This window comes from Garra rufa, chromosome 5 (assembly GCF_049309525.1).
Source record: "Garra rufa chromosome 5, GarRuf1.0, whole genome shotgun sequence".
Lineage (NCBI taxonomy): Eukaryota > Metazoa > Chordata > Actinopteri > Cypriniformes > Cyprinidae > Garra > Garra rufa.
In genome coordinates this window covers 33648809-33675884 of record NC_133365.1, presented here as the reverse complement: position 1 = coordinate 33675884, position 27076 = coordinate 33648809, and the positions used below count along the sequence as shown (strand labels likewise).

The 27076-nt window shown below is 36.5% G+C and overlaps 1 protein-coding gene across 1 annotated transcript in view; it reads left to right on the top strand.

Moving 5' to 3' along the window:
* The window catches only part of zzef1 (zinc finger, ZZ-type with EF hand domain 1), a 59055-nt gene that overhangs the window by 22807 nt on the left and 9172 nt on the right, over positions 1 to 27076 (top strand). The window contains exons 27-52 of the mRNA XM_073839821.1: positions 712 to 791; positions 871 to 958; positions 1045 to 1552; positions 2217 to 2381; positions 2479 to 2598; positions 3518 to 3679; positions 4330 to 4459; positions 4967 to 5105; positions 5312 to 5477; positions 7142 to 7404; positions 7492 to 7661; positions 7791 to 7932; positions 8433 to 8605; positions 8760 to 9040; positions 9918 to 10092; positions 10195 to 10327; positions 11128 to 11360; positions 11747 to 12064; positions 12243 to 12343; positions 12889 to 13024; positions 13150 to 13509; positions 15195 to 15338; positions 15429 to 15597; positions 16141 to 16239; positions 18876 to 19041; positions 19777 to 19927. Coding sequence (XP_073695922.1) covers positions 712 to 791; positions 871 to 958; positions 1045 to 1552; positions 2217 to 2381; positions 2479 to 2598; positions 3518 to 3679; positions 4330 to 4459; positions 4967 to 5105; positions 5312 to 5477; positions 7142 to 7404; positions 7492 to 7661; positions 7791 to 7932; positions 8433 to 8605; positions 8760 to 9040; positions 9918 to 10092; positions 10195 to 10327; positions 11128 to 11360; positions 11747 to 12064; positions 12243 to 12343; positions 12889 to 13024; positions 13150 to 13509; positions 15195 to 15338; positions 15429 to 15597; positions 16141 to 16239; positions 18876 to 19041; positions 19777 to 19927 — 4772 coding nt within the window. The remainder of the gene's footprint in view (positions 1 to 711; positions 792 to 870; positions 959 to 1044; positions 1553 to 2216; positions 2382 to 2478; positions 2599 to 3517; positions 3680 to 4329; positions 4460 to 4966; positions 5106 to 5311; positions 5478 to 7141; positions 7405 to 7491; positions 7662 to 7790; positions 7933 to 8432; positions 8606 to 8759; positions 9041 to 9917; positions 10093 to 10194; positions 10328 to 11127; positions 11361 to 11746; positions 12065 to 12242; positions 12344 to 12888; positions 13025 to 13149; positions 13510 to 15194; positions 15339 to 15428; positions 15598 to 16140; positions 16240 to 18875; positions 19042 to 19776; positions 19928 to 27076) is intronic.

Sequence of the window (27076 nt, the reverse complement as noted above, 5' to 3'; positions counted from 1 at the left end):
AAAAATGTACTGAGCCCAAATGTTGAATGGTAATTACAAAATATTTTAAAAGATTTCTATTTCTATTTTTAAAGAATCTTGAAATAAAAAAAGTAACAGGTTCCAAAAAAATGTATATAAATCAGCAAAACAGTTTCCAACATTGATAACAAATGAGCATGTTAGAATGATTTCTGAAGGAATATGTGACACTGAAGACTGGAGTAATGATGCTGAAAATTCAGCTTTGCATCAGAGGAATAAATTGTATTTTAAAGTATATTAAAAAAGAAAACCACAATTTTAAATAGCAATAATAATTTACAATATTACTGCTTTTTCTGTATTATTTTTTTATAAATCAAATAATCGCAGCCTTGATGAACAGAGAAGACTGATCCAAAACTTTTGAACGGCTATCTATATATATATATATATATATATATATATATATATATATATATATATATATATATATATATAGATAGATAGATAGATAGATAGATAGAAAATATTTTTTGTTAATTTTGCTTCTTAATGCTTACTATTGCCAAAATCCTAAAACTCCAAGGCAATATTAAACCATCAAAACCTTAATCCCTTGGTACAAACAGTATTTGATCTGTTTCTATAAGACCTTTGTGTAAACAGGGCAATTTGGCAGTCATACATGTCAGTCCCAGTACTAATGTTCTTTTGATCATGCTTCCTTTTTTTCCCCCTCCGCATTAGTTGCTAAAAATGGCCAGAGCAGTCTTAGTGAGGACCTTCTTCAGGTCTACGCCCTCGCTGATGGCATCAGAACATGGATGGTAAGTATGGCTTATGATTATTGGTTTTAATATAACATATTTCTTTTTATTTACTTCTCTCTTTTCAACCCTTCTTTAGTTGGAGATGAAACAGCGCTACCTTATGGGTAAAATGAATGGAGTAGAGGGAAAAGATGGACAGAATGAGGTTACAATGGAGTCACTTGGTAAATATTGATGATAATATTTTTTGATACACAGTATTTTAAAACAATGCTGCTGTGTTCTCACTCTCTCCTTCTCATTTTAACAGCTGAAATTTGCATCAGTAGAAGTTTGTTCCTCTTCCGATTCAGTCCGAGTGGAGGAACCTCTGCGCTTCCAGAACAAGAGCCTTCCAGACCAGAAGATGGCGCTTGTGCTGCTCCTCTTCTTCGATCTGTTTCCACTTCAGAGGGAGACTTCCAGCCCAGTCCCTCTGCTCCCTCTATCTCCCAGACTCCTGAGGGAGCAGAAGCAGCGACGCCCCCAGGGGCCACTCAGCATGAGCAGACGTTCTCTGCACCAGTGGATGCTGGACCTTCCAACAGCATTAGTTCTCAGGGTGCCACGGGCTCCTCAGAAAGTCTTCAGTCTCAAACAGGAGAGCCTCTGTCCCCAATAGTCTTCCCACGTAAAGCACCTTTCAGTCGGGGACGATTGAGGCTCCTTTCCCTACGATCTATGGAGGAGCCTCGCATGGCACCACCTGTTAAAGACCGCTTCCCGATCCTCAAACACATCCTCAGCTTTATGAAGGACATGGTCATTAATGAGACCAGGTATTTTCACCTCATTATGTGAATGGCTATGTGTGATGCTATGATTCAACAGATTTTGATGCATAAACTTGGGATAGTTCACTCTCATTGTTCTTCCAGACCTTTTTGATTTTTTTTTTACTCTGCTGAATGCAGTTTATTTATTGGTTTATTTGCTTATATCTAGATTTTCAGTGTGTTCTTGCACATATATATATCCCTGGACCACAAACCAGTCTTAAGTAATAGTAAAAGTTATAGCCAAAAATACATTGTATGTGTCGAAATTTGTTTTATGCCGAAAAATCATTAGGATATTACTAAAGATCATGTTCCATAAAGATATTTTGTACATTTTCTACTGTAAATATATCAAAACTTAATTTTTGATTAGTAATATGCATTGCTAAGATCTTCATTTGGACAACTTTAAAGGTGATTTTCTCAATATTTAGATTTTTTGTTTTTTTTTGTTCCCTCAGATTCCAGATTTTCAAATAGTTGTATCTCAGCCAAATGTTGTCTTATCCTAACAAACAATCTTACAATCAATGAAAAGCTTACTTATTCAATATCTCAGTTTCAAATAATTGACCCTTATGACTGGTTTTGTGGTCCAGGGCCTCATATTGTGTTTTGTCTCTGGCCAGCAGTAATGAAGTGTGTTTCTGTTTTTGTGTTCCAGTGTTCTTCATACTCTAGCTCTAAAGAAGGCCCAGGCTCTGAGTGTATGTGAGGTGCTAGAGCTCGTGCAGCAGTGCATACTCACCCTGGGGAAACCGCACCTCTTCCAGGCACCCTGTATTTTGTTTCTCCAGGAACTCTTGGCATCTCAGAAAGATTTCACCAAGTATGTTATCTAAAAGATGATAGGTTCCACTTCTGATGATGCTAATATCTGACTACTGTCCTAATATCATTATTTTAACTCGATCTGTCTTTCTCAGTTACTTTTCTCAGTTGGCGGGCAGCGGGCAGGAGATGAGAGAGCTGGTCAGGCACTCGTATCATCTGCTGGTTCTCATGCTAGTGGAGGCCGTGCAGAGCTTCAATGCACTGAATGAGAAGTGGGTTCTCTCTTTACTGTTTTTAAATACTAAATTGTGTGCTTTTGAAGTTAGTAGTAATAAATATGCAACGCCAGAACTGCTGTTACGTTCATGATGAATCGAGACAGCTGCTTTAGTCTTCATATACACTACCAGTCAAAAGTTTTTAAACTGAGATTTGTAATGTTTTTTAAGAAGACTCTTCTGCTCACCAAGCCTGCATTTGATCTGAAATTGTACAGCAAAAACGGTACAATTTTGAAATATTTTACTATTTAAAAAACTGCTTTCTATTAGAATATATTTTAAAAAGTAATTTATTCCTGTGATTTCAAAGCTACATTTTTAGCATCATGGCTCCAGTCACATGACCCTTCATAAATCGTTGCCGCTTAAAAAAACATTCATTATTATTGTAATTATAGTACAGTAGCTTTTTACCAGGTTTCTTTGAGGAATGGAAAGTTCAGAAAAACAGCATTTATCTGAAATATATATTTTTTTGTCTTTATCATCACTTTTGATAAATTTTAAAGCATCCTTGTAATATATACTTACAACATACTTATAAAATATACTTACTACAAGCTTTTCAATGGTATAGTGTGTAATGTTACAAAGGCTTTTTATTTCAGATAAATGCTGATCAGCAAATCAGCATATTAGAATGATTTCTGAAGGATTATGTGACACTACAGACTGGAGTAATGATGCTGAAAATTTTGCTTTGATCACAGGAATAAATTACATTTTCATATATATTCAAATAGAAAGCCGTTATTTTAAATATTACCACTTTTGCTGTATTTTGGATCAAATAAATGCAGGCTTGGTGCATTTTAATGTTGCAAAAACATTTAAAAATCTTATTGTTCAAAAACTTTGGACAACAATTATTTCTTTGTCTTATGTCTATTATCGTCTGTTATGTCGTTAGGGTCCTGCTGCCTGCCCTGTCATGCGTGCAGACATGTCTGCTGCATTTGCTGGATATGAGCTGGGAAGCAGAAGATTTGTCACTGTTTCTGGACATCAAACTGCCTGATCTTTTGCTCACCATGTCTCAAGAAAACATCAGTGTGCATGATATTGCCATCAGGTATGAGACAGGGACCAAAACGCATATGCTGTGCTAGGGATGTAGGGACTTCAGCCTTTATGTGGCCGTTAAAAAAAGAACTCCTTGGTTGAGAAACACTGTTTTAGAGTTCACATTATTATCAAAATTGGATGTTATTAAAAAAAAGACACATGAAGTGTGCCTGGTGTGCCTCTTGAGATCAGGGGAGTGAGGTTTTACCCGTACAGCTCTTACTAGCTGGGCTTCGCTACACATCGGCATTCATTATTAAAACATGTATTTATATAACCACATTGTTTTTTGAGATGCTCATGTTGACTTTGACAGTGTCCCAAGACAAATGTGAGGACAGCTCTGTTGTTATATAAATTGTATCTCACTTTACAAACTTTGTACCGTAAATATAATATAACATACAGACTACAGTATAATAGGAGGGTTAAAATGATGTGAAAGGAGGTTTCAGTAACAATGCATGATTGGATGTCCAAATTAATCATTAGTTGACTTGAACATAATGTTGTTAAAGACATATTGAGGGCACATTTGGTAAGCTTAGTTATGATTCTTGTGTTATTGACACTGTTGATCCACACTTAATCCTGATCTCACAAACTAGGCTTAAATGTATCCAGTGTTTTATTTGACTTCTCATCTGTCCTGTGTAGTCAGTGGACGGAGGAGGATGAGATCGCTGACTACGAGAGGAACTGTGAATGGATGGATGAGTGTTTGGATGGCATGTTTGAGAAATGGTTTGACAAGATCAGCCAGGCCTCAGTGGAGGACAAGAGAAAGGTACAGATATCAAATCAAATAAATGCTTTCTTGCAGAATTAAAACTGTAGCTCATGAAAGACTAATTACAATTTTGTTTTCAATAATGGAGAGAGTTAAATAATGCAACTGAATTAACACAAAAGCTAAAATTTGAGTGGAGGTATAGCATTATTATTTATGCAGTGTTAATGTTTATTGAATGTATTCCTGCAAACCTAATGTTTAGTCTCTGCAAACACAAGCAAATGTAAGCACCCATCAATGCCTGATCATAAGACAGTCCCTTTATTCAGGCAAAACAAATATTTGGATTGAGTTTAGTTTTAGAATATGAAATGGATGTGTCTGCCAAGTCTTTTTTTTTTTTAAGTCAGGCCAGTTTAACTGTGAACAAAAGCACAGATAGATTTTACATATCTAGACACGAGTTACTGCAAACTGCCCTCAAACTACAAATATTTGCAAAGAACCCCATATAAAACTAAAGATATTGTGCATTTTTACACTGACTTTTGATCTTTGCAGATGCACATGTTCATTGCACGCTACTGCGACCTGCTGAATGTGGAGATTTCATGTGACGGCTGTGAACGAATAGCACCGTGGCATCGCTACCGCTGCCTGCAGTGCACAGACATGGACCTGTGCAAGACCTGCTTCCTCAGTGAGTCACACTATCACAGTCAGCAATGACTTACACTATAATGAAGGAAAAATTAAATGTTTTTGAATTGAAATGAATTCCAGTTATTTATTGCATACACATTAAGTTAGACACTATTACGCAAATAATTTATTGCAGCAGTGTATTTTTCGCACACTTGATCAGTTGGATTGCGTGGATTGAACAGCTGTGTTCTTCTTGTTCAGGTGGTGCTAAACCAGAAGGCCATGAGGATGATCATGAGATGGTAAACATGGAGTATGCCTGTGACCACTGCCAGGGTCTTATTGTGGGCAGCAGAATTAACTGTAATGTCTGTGAGGACTTCGATCTCTGCTTTGGCTGTTACAATGCCAAAAAATACCCAGACAGGTAATACATGTGAAAAGACCACTAAAGGCAACTAAACCAGGGTCAGAAATTAACTTTTCCTTTAAGCGGCAATATTTGATCTCCAGGGATATTTTTTACATTTGTGAGGGCAATTTTTATAATCACCTTTTTATTATGAAAACCATATTTTGTCTTTAATGTCAAATACTTAAATTACTATTCAATATTTTAAACTGTTGTCTATATCATTAAACTGTTTAATAGTGTGTCTAAATTGTACATGTAAAAAACAGGAGCTTATAGGGCTGCAATATTATGACAAAAATCATTATTTTAGATTATTGCTCTTTATATTGTAATAATGATTATTAATATCAACATAGAAAACAGTGTTGTTTTCGTCAACGATGACGATGACGAAATCATTTCATTGACGCCACTTTTTTTCATGACGATAACGAGACGATGACGAGATAAAAATGGCTCGTTGATGACTAAAACATGACGAGACGTGTGTGAGTTTTCGTTGACGAGACGAGAATAGACGAAAATGTTAGTGGGTGGTCCGTCAGACGTTTAAAATGCATGACATTTCTGCTTATTGTGCATGCCAGTCAAAACCTAAAACGTATCTGACGCTATGGCAAGCCGTTTTAGCATTAAATACTCTTTGCCATACTAGTATGGCAAGCCGTTTTAGCATTCCATCCTTTTTTTGTCTTTTATGTTTTAAAACATTCCTTCATTACTGTAATTATTGGTGAAAATAGTCGATCCAGAAGCTCACATTGTGTTGAACTATAGATCTGCTATTTTCAGAACTTACAAGTGACACTACCCAACAGCAAAATACTTACCGACCTACATTAATTTGTTAAAAGACTACTTTTTCCCCTTTTTTGACTAAAACTAGACTAAAACCTTTTTGACTTTTCGTCGACTAAAACTAGACTAAAACCTTTTTGACTTTTCGTTGACTAAAATTGGACTAAAACTATCACATATAGAAGTGACTAAAATTTGACAAAAACTAATAAGCATTTTAGTCCATAAGACTAAGACTAAATCTAAGATGGTTGTCAAAAACAACACTGATAGAAAACAGAGCTTTTATTTACATTGTATCTGAACTGTGTTGTTCATAATGAGGAAATTCATAAGCATGCACATTCATCAACAGTCCTGGCGTTTTCAGCGCTGACTAATGTAAGCACTTATGATTGGCTAATGCATTCCTAAATTCATCAGAAATGTGTTTGGAATCTGATGCGGTGTGAGCAAATCTTGTAATGTAATTCCACGAATTGATACCTTTCCATTCATTTTAATTGTGACAGCCATAATACATTGTTTAGTTGTGCAGGGACATTTTTGGCCTCTGTCTTGTTTTTATAGGGCATTTTTGTTCATTTTGATGACATTTTTGCCACAAGCTCTCGTTAATTCCTGACCCTGACCTGAACAATGAACATGAAAATATGAAATATTTGCAAACAATATTTCAAACCAAAACTATCCACATCAAGTCAGATACAAAATTCAAAAATCTATTTATTTAAAGATTAAATTATTTAATGATGTAAATCCTTTTCTTTTCCTGCCTACTTGCATACATTTTTGTTGTTTTGTAGATTTTTGTTGTTTTTGTTCATCTATGTATGTAAGTATATTTATCTTACTTAAATATATTCCTTTCTCTCCAGCCATCTGCCCACTCACCGTATCACAGTGTACCCTATGGTCACCATCCGCATCAGTGACCGCCACCGACTCATTCAGCCATACATACATAACTACTCCTGGCTTCTTTTTGCTGCACTCGCCCTTTTCACATCGGAGCTAGTCAGTGAGAGAGCACAGGATGGAGAGCCTCTGGATGATGTCACACTCGGTTATGCCAGGGCTCTGCAGACCCACTGCTCTGACATCATCAATGAGTGCCTGCTGAAGGGACAGACTGGAAAAGGTAATCAGTACATCTGAATGTTCATAATCTATTAAGAATTAGGTGGTAAGTTAAAGTCTTTGCTGATGTATCTGTTGTTTCCTGTAGGTTTGCGAGCCTCTGCCCTGCTGTCCCTGCTTTCTTCAAATGAATCAGCCACAGAGAGTGAACTGTGTCCGGCGACGGCTGGCTCTTGTCAGGACATCAGTAGCACAGACACCTCTTCGCTTCCCAGTAGCACTACAGCTATCTGCTCTCCACCGCTACCAAGAGACAAAGTCAGTCACTTGACATACTACATTACTAAAGCTTTTTTTTAGTCTTCGCTAACAACAGTGTGATAAACATACTGTTAACTTCTTTGAACAATTCCTCATAATCTTTGTGTTTTTATTTCTCTTCACAAGAAACCACAGACGCAGGAGCCGGATGCAGAAGGGGATGAGAAGAGGAGGAGGAAGCTTGTCTCTCAGGATACATCAGACTCATCCAGTGCAAGTCAGACACCCTCTGTGTCTAGTGAAGACACGCTGTCTCCTGGAGTCAGGGGTGAGCTTGTGGGGGTTTTGTTGTCTCTTAATACCCTTCAATAATCAAGGAGGTCTATAATATCTTAATGTAGTTGAAGTTTAGTCTGCATGAAGTGTAAATTGGTTGCTTTTGAAAGTTTTGTGGGATTTAATTGAGGACAACAGGACATAGAAGATGTAAATGGGGATATAACATCAGAGTAGATGATGTTAAAGGGATAGTTCACCCAAAAATTAAAACCTTCATGTTGTTCTAAACCTGTAAGACCTTTGTTCATCTTCGGAACACAAATTAAATTTTTTAAATCCAAGAGTCCGTTGGACCTTGAATGCAGTATCATTGTTGCCACTATACAGGGTCCAAAATATCAAAGTATCTTAATTTGTGTTCCGAAAATAAACAAAGGTCTTACAGGTTTGGAACAACATGAAGGTGAGTAATTAATGACAGAATGATAATTTTTGGGTGAACTTGAACATTGTTGTAGGCAAATTTTACATCCTTTTTTTGCACCTCAGTTTTAGAGTCAAGTGGAGACACCATCACATCTCCTACTTCAGAGAACATGGACGCGTATAAAGACCAGGAGGAAAAGACAGCTCGGGGGCCGCTACAGGAACATGTGTTTGCCGAATGCTCCAGAGAGAGAATTCTGGGATTGTTGGCAGCCATGTTGCCTGCAACCAAACAGGTAACAACAAAGATGCCAGTTTAATTTCTAGTTGTAGGCTTTGGTTTTAGAAATGGTAACCTGAAATTAAACCATTTTGATACATTTTTTTTTGTCTCACGTTCACATCCAAGAAACACAGAATATGCTAATAAACACATTTAATCCTCTATAGGGCAGCTCACTATCTTTGTCCAGCCTGAGTCCCATCCTGCCACTGCTGTTCAGAGTGGTCATCTCGAACGCTGGCTGTCTGAATGAAACATACCACCTGACACTAGGCCTTCTGGGACAGCTTCTGTTAAGGATCTCTCCTGCGGAGGCTGATGCAGCTGTGGCCGAGGCACTGACAGATAAATTTGAGTTACTTACCTTCGGAGATGGAGCAGCACTTGACGTTCCCGGGTGGAAGACCACTCAGTTGCTCTTCAGTCTGGGAGCAGTGTGCCTGGACAGGTAGTGTAAAGTGATGTGTAACATATGGTTAAATATAATGTGTATTAAATAATTATTATTAATGTATAAAGTCATATACAGTTGGGGTCAGAAGTTTACATTTCTCTTTCAGAATCTGCAAAATGATAATTATTTTACCAAAATAGGAGGAATCATACAAAGTGCATGTTATTGTTTATTTAGTACTGACCTGAATAAAATATAGCACATAAAAGATGTTTACATATAGTCCACGAGAAAATAATAGTTGAATTTATAAAAATGATCCCCTTGATTCTTATTACTGTATTCTTACCTGAATGATTCACAGCTGTAAACGTTTTGTTTAGTGATAGTTGTTCATGAGTCCTTTGTCCTTATCAATTAAACTGCCTGCTGTTCTTCAGAAAAACCCTTCAGGTCTCACATATTCTTTAGTTTTCCAGCATTTTTGAGTATTTGAACTTTTTCCAACAATTACTATATGATGACAACTGAGGGACTCAAATGCATATGAGTCACTCAGTTGTACTCCTTGTGAAATGATGGATCTCAAAATCATACAGTCATTGTTGGAAAGGGTTCAAATACACAAACATGCTGAAAAACCAAAAGAACAGAATTGGGAATCAAGGGTATGTAAACTTTTGAACGGGGTCATTTTTATAAATTAATAATTAATATATACTATTATTTTATCCTGTGGACTATATGTAAGCATCTTTTATGTGAAATATCTTATTCAAGTCAGTACTAAACAAACAATATTTAGCATATTCTAAAAGGGGGTGTAAACTTTTGACCTCAACTGTATACTAAAAAAGTTTCAAAAGTTTGGGATATATAGTTTTGTTTATAGTTTTTTGGTATTGTTAATCTATCACCTTTGTTACAACAGCCGTATCGGTCTGGATTGGGCGTGCTCTGTGGCGGACATCTTGCGAAACCTGAATATTTCTTCTCAATGGTGTGCTGTTGTGGCATCTTTCACTGATCACTGCATCCAGCAGTTACCACAGCAACTCAAAAGAACCAATCTCTTCACTTTGCTGGTGCTTGTGGGATTCCCTGAGGTATGAACAAAGATGCCACACATCTTACTCATTTGAACATGCAAAAGCCCTTATGACATTTTGAAAGGGCTGTTTAATGATATATGCATTTGTTTAAATTAGGTGCTGTGTATGGGAACTCAGGCTGTCTTCATCGATAACGCCAACGAACAACACAATGTGATTCTGCTCAAACACTTCACTGAGAAGAACAGAGCTGCTGTGGTGGACGTCAAGACTCGTAAAAGGAGAACAGGTGCGAGATGAGCTGTCAACAGGTTCTTCACACTGCTCACACTCATCTTTCAAATTTTCTCAGCTGTAAAAATACCACTGCTTTCAGTGGTAAAATCACATGACTGTCAGTGACATTCAAACCCACCTTCATTTGCAAAGGGTGTGTCTGTTTTACTCCCTCGTTGCCCAGTCTCTGGTTTAACAGACTGTTTTTGTATGAAGGTACATCTTAAGTAAACCCGCTGGCTTCTAAGGCTAAGATAACAAAGCAAATATTTGATGACCACTTTGCTTATTTCTTAGTAGTAAAACAGCCATATGCTGAAAATTATATGTGACCCTGGACCACAAAACCAGTCATAAGGGTCAGTTTTTTTAAATTGAGATTTATATATCATCTGAAAGCTTAAATAAATAAGCAAAATATCCTCATAGACAATGCTCTTTACTTAACATTCTAATGATTTTTGGCATAAGAAGAAAACCGATCATTTTGACCCATACAATGTATTGTTGGCTATTGCTACAAAATAAACCTGTGCTACTTACGACTGGTTTTGTGGTCCATATTGTGTTTGTTGTGATCCAGCTGGCTTTCAAATTTGAGTTCTTCCAGTCAACCACCAAAGATATTGTGGATTATAATGTGTACCTTCAGAAATTAAACCGATGAAAACATTTCAGTAGACTGGATGTTATGTAAACAGTCAATTGGGACTTCCTAGCCTCACGTAATGGCTGCTTAGAGGAAACACCCATGGATTGATAGCAAGTCCATTAATGCAACTCTACTTTCTAAATGTGTACATTTCCTCTCAGTGAAAGACTACCAGTTAGTCCAGGCACATGAGAGCAGCAGCCGGAATGAAGCAGAGTCTCATGACACACAAGCTGTGTCCCCAACCTCCGCCCACCTGAGCCGCTACCTGAAGAACTTCACCTCTATTGTGAGTCACCTGCTGCAGGTTGGGATGGAGAGCAGTGCCCAAGATGCTGTGGAGGCCACCTGGGTGCTCTCTCTCGCACTTAAAGGACTCTACAACACTCTCAAGGTATTCGCCACACACCTGCCCTGGTAGCAAAAAAGTCATAGAAACAAATGATATAATGTAATTACATTGTTTTGTATAATTGTATATATATAAAATATGTAAGTGTGTGTGTGTACATATGTCTTTTGTAGACTTCATCTAAAGGCAATTTTCTCTATATTTTGATATTTTTGCACCCTCAGATGCCAGATTTTCATATAGTTGTTTCTTGGCCAAATATTGTTCTGTCCTAACCTACATAAATGGAAAGCTTATTTATTATTTATTCTTCTTTATATTTTGACCATTACTGGTTTTGTGGTCCAGGGTCACAAATGTGTTTTGCGGCCATTGTATAAACACTCAACTTTAACATGAGTGTACTAATTTTCCTCTATTTCTTGCAGAAGCATGGGGTGGATCAAGCCCAGGAAGCCATCCAGGGCTCCGGCCTGATGCAGCTCCTGGTCCGTAAGTGCAGTAAGGGCACAGGCTTCAGCAAGATGTGGCTTTTGCGAGACCTAGAGATCCTCTCCATCATGCTTTATTCATCTAAGCGAGAGATCCACTCCATGGCAGAGGATGCAGACACAGAGACAGATGGAGAGAAGGAAAGAGAGAAAGAGCATGACTCTGATCACTCCAGCTGCTGCGCCGATGACGCTGATCCAAACAGACCAGATCCACTGGAAGGACTGGATGAAGAGACAAAGATCTGTTTCCAGGTAAGGCTTCAGATAATAATCGTCTGTCAGTTCGTGTCAGTTGATTGAGGGTTGAAATTTTTCTTCATTAGTTAGGAGCTGAAGAAGGAAAGAGGACAGATTATTTACAGTACTGCAATGTAGAGATGAGTATATAAAGGAACAATTATAAGAGCTCTAATATTTGACTTTCTTTTAGATTACCCATGATGCCCTTAATGCCCCACTGCACATCTTGAGAGCCATGTATGAGCTCCAGATGAAGAGGACAGATTCTTTCTTCCTTGAGGTGCAGAAGAGGTGGGTTACACTTGGCATTATCTTTCACTTATATAGTCAAGGTTTTGAATGTATTTCTCGTAATGTACATGCCCCCTGCAGAATCAGAAATTATATAAGAAATTAGTAGTAGTACTATCATTACATTTAAGTAATATATTTTCTGTCACAGTTTCTTAATGTTAAACCGAAAATTATTTTGACGGGTTGCTGTAAAGACCTTTAAGTTTCTGTTTGTATATGATATGACGATACAGTTTTTCTCAAAAGAAATGGTAAAATGCTCATGAAGTGACTCTCAGAGCAGTTATAGAGGTTGTGTTTGTGTTCGTGTAGTCCTGTATTGAGGCGGCAAAGGCTGAAAACTCCTCAAGCGTCTTAAAATCTTAAGATAACATTAGCAATTTCAACTGATCCCTTTTAATATCTACAAAATGTTGAAGTACTTGAATATTCTGGGTAAACATGTGAGCACAACTGCAAATAAATCTTGTGTACATCTCAATTGTATAAAATGAATTCCGAGACTTTATCTCAAATATTCCTTTTTGTAACATGTATCTCAGGTTTGACGGTGACGCTATAAAAACCGATGAGACTATTCGTACACTGGCACAGAAGTGGCAGCCGTCTAAAAGACCTCGTTCTGAAGAAAGAAGCACCAAGGCTGTGGATACCGATATTATCATTGTGCCCTGTGTGGTAAGATTAAGTTTAACATTTAACATATTCCATTTTGTGATCTAAAGTAAATGTTGATTCATTTACTTCTTAATGTCTATTCGTTTAACTCATCCAATCCATTTTTTTTTTTTTGTGACCCTCAGTCTAAACCCACTCGGTGCGATCGAGCCACAGAAGAAACAAATGTCGTCACGCAGAAACTCATCACCAACACAGAGAGTGACCTCCAGCTGAGTTATGCCAAACAGCGGCGCACCAAAAGCTCAGCTCTGTTACATAAGGAGCTGGACGCTCGCAGTAACAAAGCAGTGCGACAGTACCTTTTCAAAGTGAACGAGGCCATTGCTATTCTGTACGCGCGTCACGTGTTGGCAACACTGCTGGCTGACTGGCCCTCTGACACTCCCATTAGAGAGGAAGACCTAGAGCTGAGTGGAGCTTCTCACATGGCCTACATACTGGACATGCTCATGCAACTAGAGGAGAGGCCGATGTGGGAGAAGGTGAGAAGGGGAAGGAGTGTGTGGATTTGTAGGCAGGATCTAAAATTAGCTTTTGAGAACATTTACAGACCAGAAGAATTTCTTTCTGGCAATGAAACTGTACTTTGCATTTTTTATATATGGGCCATTCTACAGAATTGATGAAAACTGCTGTCCCACAACCACAAAACACATTTAAAAAATCTTCTATTATCTATTGAAACCTATAATAATATTTAAAATATCAGTAAGTTTTAATATATATAAAAACATCATTTATTTGGTACTTTCAATTGGGAGGCTGTCCCAACCCCAAACCCTTAAATTTCAACAAATAATATTGAAATATATATATATATTTCCCATTGTTGTTTTTAAACATTTGAAAAAAATATATATTTTCTTTCTAAATTATGAAACTTTATGTGAAAAAGTCCCACATTTTTCATGCCACAACCGAAACGGTATGTTTTAGTATATTGGCTGAGACTGATTATATAACACCCCTACATTTATGATCAGGAAATATTCCTGTGTCCCCCTCTCTCATGACTACAAGGTGTAGATAGGCCCCATCATTTTGAGGTAAATCTGTTCAAAAGTCTGAAAAATCTGTTTTAAAACTTTAAGGAACGTCACTACCGAACACCTTTTTTCTGCAATTAAGCACACTGTTTTTGGGAGTTACTCCATAACATTTAGTTTTTATATGTGCACCACTGTTCAGAACTGTGCTAGCTAACCATGTGCTGATTAGCATCTTTGAGCTATGTTGAAAAGCGTCTTCAATTGTCACTACCTCAACATTTGGTGGCATTTCGGGTGTTTTCCCAAAAAAATTGTCACTACCGAAACAGTCACAATCAAAACCTGTCATCATTGTTTCGGTAGTTACAAAAAGGGAACACATAATCCTTTATTAGGGAGAAATAAATACAATTTTAGTACAGTTATGCAATTTTTTTTGTATCTTACTATGTCTTAGTAGGTTTTAGTATGTTAAAATTATGTAATGTGATGTGGTCGCTACCAAAACATTACTGTCACTACCAAAAATGTTCAGTCACTACTGAAACATGGGATGTTTTGTCAGAAATACAGTATATGGAATTATCAACTAAGATAGTTTTTGGTTCAATGTATATTCAAACTAATGAATTCTTAACTTTGAAATCAGTTTGATCAACTTTTTGCCTTTTACAATGATAAATTGGATTCAAAATACAACAAATCTCATAAATTACACTTGAAATATTGTTAAAAAGGTCATTGTTATTGATGTACCTCTGAAAAAATGTTAATAAAAGAAATTCACAATGGATATGTAAACAAAATCATAATAGGTCAATATAATCCTTCTAATTAAATTATCATTACTGTGTTTCGGTAGTGACAAATTTGGGGAGAGAACAAATATTCCAAAACCTTCTGAAAATAAAATAGAGAATTAACGGCACAATTACAAGAAATGCGTACCTTAGATATTACACAATTTGCGCACATACAAATTTTTTGGAAGAAGACTTTTTTTTCCGGAACATTTCTAACTTCTGAATTCTGTAGAATGGCCCATATAATAAATATTGAATTTATATAAACTATATAATAAATATTTTATATGTATGTAAATAAGCAAATAATAAAGTAAGTAAATAAAGTCAGATTGTTGGTATGCATATAATTGTTTGTCACATGTTGGATCTCAGATCTTGCAGAAGGTTCTGAGGGGCTGCAGCCAAAGCATGCTGGGTAATCTATCTCTGACAGCATGTCAGTTTATGGAGGAGCCAGGGATGGCTGTGCAAGTCCGCGAATCTAAGCACCCCTACGACAACAACACAAACTTTGAGGTATGAATTTTTATTTGCTTTTACTCTAAATCGCTGGATCACAGTTGAGATTCACTGCTCCACTCAACGTCATTGTTTGCATCATCTCAGGATAAGGTGCACATCCCTGGAGCCATCTTCCTGTCTGTGAAGTTTGACTCTCGCTGTCACACAGAGGAAGGCTGTGATGAGCTCCTTATGGCCAGCAGTAGTGACTTCCTGCAGGACCTGCACACTTTCAGTGGTTCGCACCAAAAATGGACTGACTTTGAGATTCCAGGTGAGAGTCGTATGTGTATATATTCGTATATGTGACCCTGGACCACAAAACCAGTCTTAAGTAGCACGGGTATATTTGTAGCAATAGCCAAAAACACATTGTATGGGTCAAAATGATTGATTTTTCTTTTATGCCAAAAATCATTAGGATGTTAAGTAAAGATCATGTTCCATAAGGATATTTTGTAAATGTTGTACCGTAAATATATCAAAACTTAATTTTTGATTCGTAATATGCATTGCTAAGAACCTAAATTGGACAATTTTAAAGGTGTTTTTCTCAATGTTTTGACCCTCAGATTCCAGATTTTGAAATAGTTGTATCTCAACCAAATATTGTCCTATCCTAACAAACCATACATCAATGGAAAGCTTATTTCAGCTTGCAGATACTGTATAAACCTCAATTTAAATTTTTTTTTATGGCTTTATGACTGGTTTTGTTGTCCAGGGTCATATATCTGCTGATGTACATAAATCTCCACTTTGGGTACAGTGACAAATGCACAGAATGTAAGGTTTTTTTCTTTTCTTTCTCCTCTAGGGGACACCCTCTACTACAGGTTTATATCAGATATGAGTAACACAGAATGGGGCTACAAGTTTACTGTGACTGGTGGCCATCGAGGGCGCTTCCAGACTGGTACGCAATTTATGTTCATTTAATTATTCTCTACTAAAGTCTCTTTTGATGTCTATGTCTAGGTTCTCTCACCACTGTCTGGTTACTGTGCTCTGAGTCATGCCCTCTCGTGAGCCATGAAACAAATGTCTATCTCATTTCAAGACCATCACAGTAATACCACAATTTCACGTGAGACTCACATTCCTATAGTCTTTTAGGGATGTAACGTTGATCTCCCACTAGCTGATTTTCAGTCGTAAGCTTCATTTGCACAGCTGTTTGAGAAGCAGAGGGGGTCTGTGTGCACGGCCATGTCTCTCAGTGTGTGGGAGCATTAACAGCAACAGAAACTCAACTTCCTGCTGAGTCAGTGGCCCTGACGACCCTCAGATCATATCTAAAACGTTTAAAATTAATTAAGGAAGTCAGTGGGGTGAACTGTCATGGTTTTGATAGTGACCACTGAGCTAACACAAAGACACCAATATAACGTTGACTGTTAAACCGTAATGATTGTATGTCTTAGTATTTGTCTAAATATATTAAAAATAAAATAATAAATACAGAATTTAGGCATCTTAACATTATATTGTACAGTATAAAATACTAAAAATAGTTGTAATAAAGCCAGAATAAAAAAGTACAAAAAATAAACTGAGTACTACAATTACTGTAAATAAAAAAAAAAAAAAAAACTAAATCTAAAAAAATTGACAACAGCACAGAACAAAATTAACTTAGCACTAAAATTAAAATGAAAACTGAAAATATAAAAATAACTTAATTCAAAATACTTATAAATACAATAATAATATATACACTGCCGTTCAAAAGTTTGGGATTGTTAAGATTTGTAATGTTTTTCAACAAAGTTTCTTATGCTTAAGGCTGCATTTATTTGATCAAAAATACAGAAAAAAAAAATAATATTGTGAAATATTATTATAATGTAAAAAATAGTTTTTCTGTTTAAATATACATGAAAATCTAATTTATTCCGGTGATCAAAGCAAAATTTTCAGCATCATTTATGATCCTTCAGAAATCATTCTAATATGCTGATTTATTATCAGTGTTGGAAACAGATGTGCTGTTTAATATTTTTTTGGAACCTGTAATACTTTTTTCAGGATTCTTTTTGATTATTAAAAAGTTAAAAGCATTTTACAGCATTTATTTAAAATAAAAATCTTTTCTAATAATATTACACTACCATCTAACAGTTGTCAGTCATTTTTCTTTTTTGAAAGAAATTAATACTATTAATCAGCAAGGATGTGTTAAATTGATAAAAAAGTGATAGCAAAGACTCATACTGTTAGAAAAGATTTTTATTTTGAATTATGCTGTTCTTTTTTAACTTTTTATTCGTCAAAGAATCCTGAAAAAAAGTATCACAGGTTCCAAAAAAAAAAAAAAATTGGCAGCACAATTGTTTCCAACATTGATAATTCTAATAATAAATCAGCATATTATGATTTCTGAAAGATCATGTGACATTTAAGACTGGAGTAATGGCTGATGAAAATTCAGCTTTGCATCACAGGAATAATTTAGATTTTAAAGTATATAAGATAGAAACCATTACTTTATATTACTTTACTCTATATAATAAAAATAAATGCAGCCTGGATAAGCATAAGAGACTTTAAAAAACATTACAAGTCAAAATGATGCCAAACTTTGAACGACAGTGTAAATAATACTGAAGGAACGCTAAGGTGACATTTATCAGCATATTAAATTATTAGTGCGCGTCAGTGTTGTTTTAATATCACTGATATACTATTATAGTTTTTGTTAATATCTTAAATTAGTTTTGTGTGTCTTCTGTTTTCATTTTCATTTTAGTAATTGTGTTGTTTGGTTTTATCATTTTGATTTAGTTTTTTATGTGATTTAGTTTTAGAACTAGAGAAATGTTACCTTGGAAATTGGTTGAAATTAAGTTTTATTATGTTTTATTTTAAAGTTTCTTATATTTCAAGTAATTGTTTTTTCCTCCTGTTGCACGTTAAATGACTGCAAAGGTGTTCTAAATGCAAAAATAGGCAAAATAAGCGTAAATAATTATACATCAACTGATACTGATCAACAAAATGTATTGTTCATCTCTAATGTAATGTTTCTCCATTACAGATTCTCATCCACAACCCAGTTGCTCTCATTAGTCCATTACACAGCATTTAATAACACCGTTTTATGTGCGAGACGAGTGTAGAGTGGTAGTACGTGTTAACATAGAAAAGCTGTGGAAAAACAGCAAAGCAGAATACTAAAAAACATTCAGTGGACCAGCCCTTAGTCTATAAACTTCTGAGCATATGATTGATCATGTCTGTCAGTACTGGGTCACGAGTAGCTTTGAACTCTTCTCCGTGTCTCGTCCACCTTTAATCAAAGAATTAATAGACTTGTGCACCTTCTGCTCCATTTCTGCTGTTATTATTCTGTAATGGAATATCAAATGGGTTTCTCAGCGCCTCATTTATGGGGTCTGCCAACTCATTTGCTTTTCCACAGATGAGGCTTATGAAGGTAAACAAGAGAAAGAAAACAGCCTCACATGTGATTTATATTCTACTTGCCTTTATATTCTTTCCAGTTTGCAAGCTGGCTAAGAAATTCACTTGTGTGTTTTTGAACGTGGCCAGGTTTTGAGATCCTGAAGCAGATGCTAGCAGACGAGCAGGCGCTGACTCACCTCCCGCTGGCTGACATCTGGGAGTGGCAGGTGGGCGTGGCCTGTCGGCAAACAGGAAACCAACGGCTGAAAGCCATTCACCTGCTGCTGCGGCTCCTGCAGTGTCCGTCTCAATGGTGTGTCCCTTCGTATCTTTCTGATAGGTCTTTTTAAAAGCTTTGACGGCTTTTATTAAACAGAACAAAAGGTAGTCTATTCATCCTGCAGTGCTTAAAAGCCACCCCGCTATTCTAAAGGGATGACCTGGTTCTGTCAGGTCAGTTCTGCACACTGTGGACGGCAGGTGCAACGTGGCCCAGTTAAACAAGCCTCTAGTATGCTTATCTTTATACCGCTCTGCAACTTTATTTCTTGTTTCTGATTTTAGGAATCCTCGTCAAGCCTGAATCAAGCACCCGACTTTTTTAAGAATGTTAATATTGTGTAACGTCTCACTATTGTTTTCCTCAAAACCACTTCTTGAGGGGTTTATATTAACTTCTGCACATTCATTTGTGTTTCGTATTGGTGAGTATTCAGATTTACACGGCGTTTGCATAACATCTGACAGTGGCTTTCTGCCTTGATTGTTCCCATGGCAACAAGGTCACATGTCAGGCTGATTTGCATGATTTCCATGGTGTTTGGACACAGTTACATCATCATCAACAGACAGAGCGTGTATGAGAGAAATAGAGACATGGACCTGAGGTTGAGGAATAACCCATGCAAATGGCCACCTACCCACCGCAAAAGGGAACATTAGCCAGGCGAATAAAATGGCCACACGGTTCAAATATGAGTAATGATAAAGCCCAAATCATTTAGAGTGTAATGACTTCACGTTTTGGTTGTTGTGTGTATTACCACAGGGGTTGTGACCTTACACTTCTGCGGCCGCTGTGGCAGCTCTTCACTACCATGGAAAGTGGTTTGATTCAGGACCCCACCAGCATCACGGTCCTCCTTCCTCTCCATCGTGCTCTCACTGAGCTCTTTTTCATCGCTGAAGCAAAGGCCATGGTGAGTGAGCATAGTCTTCCTCCTTTTTGAAGCATCTCTTTTAAAGGCACAATAGTATTTTTTTATTAAGATATCCAAAAACCAATAGAACAGTTTTATATGTTTTGTTGTCTTGTGTCCGAAATGTTTCCAAGAATGTTTAAAGGAACACTCCACTTTTTTTTTGGAAATAGGCTCATTCTCCAACTCCCCCCGAGTTTATAAGTTGAGTTTTACCGTTTTGAAATCCATTCAGCCGTTCTCCTGTTCTGGCGATATCACTTTTAGCATAGCTTAGCATAGATCATTGAATCCTATGAGACCAATAGCATTGCGTTCAAAAATGACCAACAAGTTTCGATATTTGTCCTATTTAAAACCTGACTCTTCTGTAGTTATATCGTGTACTAATACCGGCGGAAAATGTAAAGCTGCAATTTTCTAGGCCGATAAGATTAGGAACTACTCTTCAATTCCGGTGTAATAGTCAAGGAAGTTTGCTGCCGTAATATGGACACAGCAGGCGGAGTAATATCATGCAGCGCCTGAAATTAGTTCCCAGCTAGGTAACTTCCAGTGTGACCCGCGTTATATTACTGCGCCTGCTTCGGCCATGTTACAGCAGCAAACTTCCTTGACTATTACGCCGGAATGGGAGTGTAGTTCCTAATCTTATCGGCCTAGAAAATCGCAGCTTTACATTTTCCGCCGGTCTTAATACACGATATAACTACAGAAGAGTTAAGTTTCTCGTCAGCATATTAGAATGATTTCTGAAGGATCATGTGACACTGAACACTGGAGAAATGGCTGCCATCACCGGAATAAATTATATTTTAAAATATATGAAAAGAGAAAAAATCTCACAATATTACTGTTTTTACTGTTTTTGGTCACATAAATGCAGCTTTGGTGAGCACAAGCGACTTTAAAACATTAAAAAATCTTACCCACCTCAGACTTTTCAACGGTGGTGTAATATTTAATTAATTCTGTGTTCAAACTTCCTCTGTGGACTAATGTTTTTATTCATAAGCCACATTTGCATCTCTGCAAAAGAGGTGTTGAAATTAGTAGTATTTTGTATTTATAGTTTTTATAGTTTTTGTATTTATAGGTCATGCATGTGCCTGTGTAACAGACGTGAATTGCTCTGTCCTTCAGACAGCGATGATAAAACACAGCCAGTCATTTTAGATGCACTTACTTAGGGTAAATTGACAAAAGTGTCCTCTTCAAAAATTCCAGATGCCCAATAAAGTTATCCTGGCATCAGCTCTGTCCAGACAGTTGACATCTTGTGGCAGCCCTGTATTCATAATAAAATAATTTTGTTCTCGGAAACATCCATTAGCATCTCTAAATGGGAACATTTATATTGAGCCCAGAATTCTGGAAGGTATCCAGGTGACGTACAATAATTATCGTGCGGTCACAAGAAAGTAGTTATGTGGTGATATGTAAAAAAAATGGACTGGAGAGCAATAAGGATTTTATTGTCGTGTTTAACGCGAGACTTAATTCAGTCTGAATTACGTATATGTAAGTGTCTATCAGGGGAGTTCCACTAAAGTGAGTCTTCTGCTTATAACCCTATGATTTACTGTTTCTCATATCCACCTGCACAACTGTCTGTCGAGTGTTTATGTGTCTGAATGCCGGAGTTTGTATTCTACACTTACATTACAAAATAATACTCCCACCTAGAAACCTACAGGCCTGACATTAGCCTTAAGGACCATGTTTACACAGTGTAGCATGCGAGTCCTCAAGACTTCAGAATGACAAATCATTATGATTCCTAAAGCTGGTCCTGTTTACCGATGGAGGATCCTCATCTTACACTAAGTTTAACTGGATCTCCTAGATAATCCATATGCATGGGCCTGTGCAAAATCCACAACTGCCCAAAATACATTACTTTATAAAGTACTTGACATACATACTTTACAAATTCATTTAGTCTAGTGTCCACTTAAAGGGATAATTCACACAAAAATAAAAAATTATTTTTTACTCTCCCTCATGTTGTTCCAAACCTGTAAGACCTTCGTTCTTCTTGAAACACAAATTAAGTAAATTTTTGATGAAATCTGAGAGATTTCTGGCCCTGCATAGACAGCTACACAACTGACATGTTCAAGGCCCAGAAATGTAGTAAGGACATTGTTAAAATCTCGGATTTAATAAAAAATCTTACAAGTTTAGAATGACATGAGGGTAAGTAATTTATGACAGAATTTATCCCTTTAAACAATAAATGAAAGCCAACATAAAGTGGACCTGGACCACAAAACCAGTCATAAGGGTCTTTTTTTTATTATTATTATTGAGATTTATACATCAGAAATTACAAGCATTCCGTTGATGTATGGTTTGTTAGGACATGACAATATTTACCTGAGATACAACTATTTGGAAATCTGGAATCTGAGGTTGCAAAAAAAATCGCCTTTTAAAGTTGACTAAGATTAAGTTCTTAGCAATGCATGTTACTAATCAAAAATTAAGTTTTTACGGTACAAAATGTACTAAATATCTTTATGAAACATGAACTTTACTTAATACCCTGACGATTTTTGGCATAAAAGAAAAAACGATAATTTTGCCTCATACAATGTGCTCCTTAAGACTGGTTTTGTGGCCCAGGGTCACAAAGTCTTTCTTTTTCTCTCTTTTGTGTTGTCTTAGTGAATGTACAGTTGCCCCTTGTACAGTTGCCCCATAGAGTATTTGGACACTTTTCACTTAAAATATATATGGGTTAACAAAAATTTGTAATTTTAAAACACAGCAGTCTTTAAAGGGATAGTTCACCCAAAAATGAAAATTTGATGTTTATCTGCTTACCCCCAATGCATCCAAGATGTAGGTGACTTTGTTTCCTCAGAAAAACACAAACGAAGATTTTTAATGAAAACCGGTTCAGTCTGCCAGCCTTATCATGGACGTGGATGGGCACCAAACCTCTAAAAGTAAACAAAAACATGCACAGACAAATCCAAATTACACCCTGCGGCTCGTGACGATGCATTGATGTCCTAAGACACGAAACGATCGGTTTTTGTGAGAAACTGAACAGTATTTATATCATTTTTTACCGTTGATACACAGCCACGTCCATCTCTCCTGAGCACGAGTTTGGCATCAGTCACGTCACATGAGCACGCGCTCTGTCGTAGAATACGCAAACGCCGGAAGCGATCTGTCGCATGAATACGACACTCATTGTTTACACAGTGCACAGAGATTGTGGGTATAGCGGCTATTCAAAATGGTAATTACTTGCGCGTATCCTGATTGTTTAAACCGATTTAAAGCTAAAAGATTACGTTTGCTTGCACAAACTCATCCGGGACTTTTCACTGATTTCCCCTTACGGCGTTTGCGTATACTACGCCAGAAGCGCGTGCACATGTGACGTGACTGATGCCAAACTCGTGCACATGACAGATGGACGTGGCTGTGTATCAAAGGTAAAAAATGATATAAATACTGTTCAGTTTCTCACAAAAACCGATCGTTTCGTGTCTTAAGACATCAATGTATCGTCACGAGCCGCAGGGTGGAATTTGGATTTGTCTGTGCATGTTTTTGTTTACTTTTAAAGGTTTAGTGCCCATCCACGAACATGATAAGGATGGCAGACTGCACCGGTTTTCATTAAAATTCTTCGTTTGTGTTTTTCTGAGGAAACAAAGTCACCTACATCTTGGATGCATTGGGGGTAAGCAGATAAACATCAAATTTTCATTTTGTGTGAACTATCCCTTTAATTTGTTGAGCTGTTTTTGCAATGACTTTTAAACAACTGGTTCCAATATAATTTTTAAGTAAATGTGTGTAGTCAGTTTTTCTCAAGTTCACAGAATAACCAGAAGTGTTGATCTTAACATTAGACAGACAGCCACAAAGAGGCACAAACTTTTAAGGGGATAAATGTTTCACTTAGAAAGTGCGTTTTGCTATACTTCATTAAAAAATATAGTCTATTTAATTTGATATTTTGTTATATAATGTAAAGATATTTGTACATATGTAAGAGTAGCTTTAGTTTCCAAACACTAATTCTTTGGTAGAGAAAAACCAGGCACTAGGGGGCACTAACACACCTCCTTTTTTTCAAAGTAGGCCTTAAATGTTCTTAAAGAACATGGTATAGTAACGCACAGGTTTCAGAGAAACACACACATTAGGAACATATTCAATATGTGATGTGTATGTTTTTATAAACATCTATGTCACAAAAAACCTGTTCTATCATGCCTGAGTGAATCTTTCTTTGAGCCTGTGAATGTGAGAAACAAATTTCATCCTTGAGCCATAATCCTTTAACAGCCAAGTTGGGCACAAATATGAAGTGGTTTGTCCGTGTGTTTGAATGGGAAATGTTTAAGTGAGCATTAGTCTCATGGACTGACAGGCAAATGGATAAAGTGAGTGTTTCGTGAGAGTGTTGAGTGGTTACACCAGTAGATGCTCAACACGGTTTGGCCTCATTATGAGGAGCCTTAATCTCTCCCGCAGCCGCTGCACTTCTCAGAACTGACCATAAAGATTTCAAACCTCTCCGAAGCCAGATGATCATGACTGATCCATTTGTTTATTTTAAGTAAGGCAATGCTTGAAAATAGGATCAGAACACTACTAATGGAAGATTGTCGGCACGCATTCGCAGAGTTTCAGCATGTCATTGCTCAGCTCTTGCACCATTTGAGTCGGAAATGAGACGGAAAGAAGAAAAAACAGATAAGAAGTTCAGACTCGTTCTGTCTTCCTCTCCTGTAGTGTACTATACTCATTTCTGCGGGATGATAAAAGCCCCTCCTTCACAGAGGAAGTGGTTTCGAATGTGTTCTGACACGACAAAAGCTGCAACTTCTCCACAGTCTACAGAAAGTTCTGTCAAGAAGTGTTTTGAGACGTCTAGATGCTGTTTGTTTTGGCAGAAGTGGAGTGCAATGTGACTAGTTTCTGTTAGCCTAAAGCATTGACGGCACTCCACTTATATAACTCCTCCCACTAAAGTCAGCAAAACTGAGCTGGATGCATTTTTTTTCTAAGTTACAAAAAATAACACTTAAGCGTAATGACATTTTATTTAATTACATCACTTTCTCCCATCCCTGCCTAATGAACGGAGACAGTTGTAGGTTCTTGCAAAACTGCTAATTCTTGCACAAACACACTGACACGCAAACATATTATGTCAGGGTTCCCGCGGGGTCTTAAAAAGTCTTAAAAAGTCTTAAATTTAAAAATCAAAGTTTTAGGCCTTAAAAAGTCTTAAATTCGCTGTTCTAGGTCTTAAATAATTGTACACAGGTCTTATTTTTCCGATGTCCATGTAACGCTACCTCTAATGCTCATTTAAATTCTCTTTTTGTTGTTTCCGTGGTGTTGTAGTTCTTTATTTCACTATTCCAAATATAATTTGCTGTATTTAAACTACAAATGAGACCAGCATGCAATAGCCAATCAGCTTTCTGTTATTGGCGCGAGTCTCTCTCGGATTGTACCACAGAAGTAAAATGGATTTAACTTTTTAGCTTTGGGGAAGTGCAAGTTTAGCGATACTTGTCTTGAAAAAACTGAATATAGGGCTTGGCTAAGGCCAGTTGCTAACATCTGTAGATTTTTTTTCTCCCTCTGTGGAAGTTACTGGGTCTTCAGACAGAATCGCAGTAGCAGAATACAGGTCAAACTACCTTTTTCTGTATATAATGTTCTCAATAATGATAATAAATATAGGTCGAGCTAGCTGACCGACAGCCTTCGAGATTTTTCTTCGTTTTTTACTTGCCCGACCGAACAAACCACCTGATTAAAACTGAAGTGACAAAAACAACCAGCGAAGCATCGAAAGGCAAGAAAGATTCCTATTTTAATACATTCAACGTAAACAGAAATTGATAATGGATATGTGTGTATTTCTGGTCTATTTGTGACATACTTTAAAACAAATGAGCGTAACAGCACTCTAAAGAAACACACTGAGGTAAAAATTTCAAATGTATAACGTTAGTTTATTTATAACATGATATAGTTCAGTAATATACCAAGTGAGCTTTTTGCTGAAAATTCTCACAATTACAAATGTTACATTAATTTTAGCTCAATAAACAAGTAGTTAGTCAAGTTACTTACATATTAGACAAAATATTTTCACTGTTTTGTTCTGTTTCACCAACGAAAATAGTTCCAAACAAGGATCGCAGCAGAAACATTCTCCTAGTAACGTTTTGCAATGATTCAGCGTTTGGTCGAATAAGTTGAAATAACTCGCTCATGAAGTGACTTACCGCCACCTGCTGGTAGTTTAGTGTGTTTAAAAGTATGCCTCCACACCCAACATTTATAATGTATATATTTATAAATCAATAAATGTATTTAAAACATTAATCTCACTTTTAATTTTGCAGTGTAAATTATGTCATCTCACTGCTAACAGCAATTTAGAATTTAAAGAAAATGTAAAACCAAAAGACAGTAAGCTAGTAGTGAATTTATTGATAAATTCATAATATAAATTTCAAAGGTAATGCATACATTTCGAAAGTAAAAGTTTTTTACATCAGATATTTCTAGTGGTACTTTTATGGGGATAGTTTGTGTGGAATAGTATCTGCTGATATGAAAAGTTCACTGTATATCATAGTATTAAATTTATGACAGCCATGAAATTTTGTTTACTTTTTACATTAAACACATTAAATATTACATGTATGCATGTAATATAATATCTATTTCCGTTACAGGTTTAGGTCTTAAATTTCATATAAGGTGGTATTAAAAAGGTCTTAAAAAGTCTTAAATTTCACTTGTTCAAATCTGCAGGAACCCTGTATGTACACTACCAGTCAAAAGTTTTTGAACAGTGACTTTTTTTTCTAATAAGTCTCTTCTGCTCACCAACCCTGCATTTATTTGATTTAAAGTACAGCAAAAACAGTAAATTTTGTAAAATATTTTTACTATTTAAAAAATACTGTTTTCTATTTGAATATATTTTTAAATGTAATTTATTCCTGTGATTCAAAGATGAATTTTTAGCATCATTACTCCAGTCACATGATCCTTCAGAAATCATTTGAATATTCTGATTTGCTTCTCAAAAAACACATATTATTATTGTTGAAAACAGCTGAGTAGATTTTTTTTTTCAGGTTT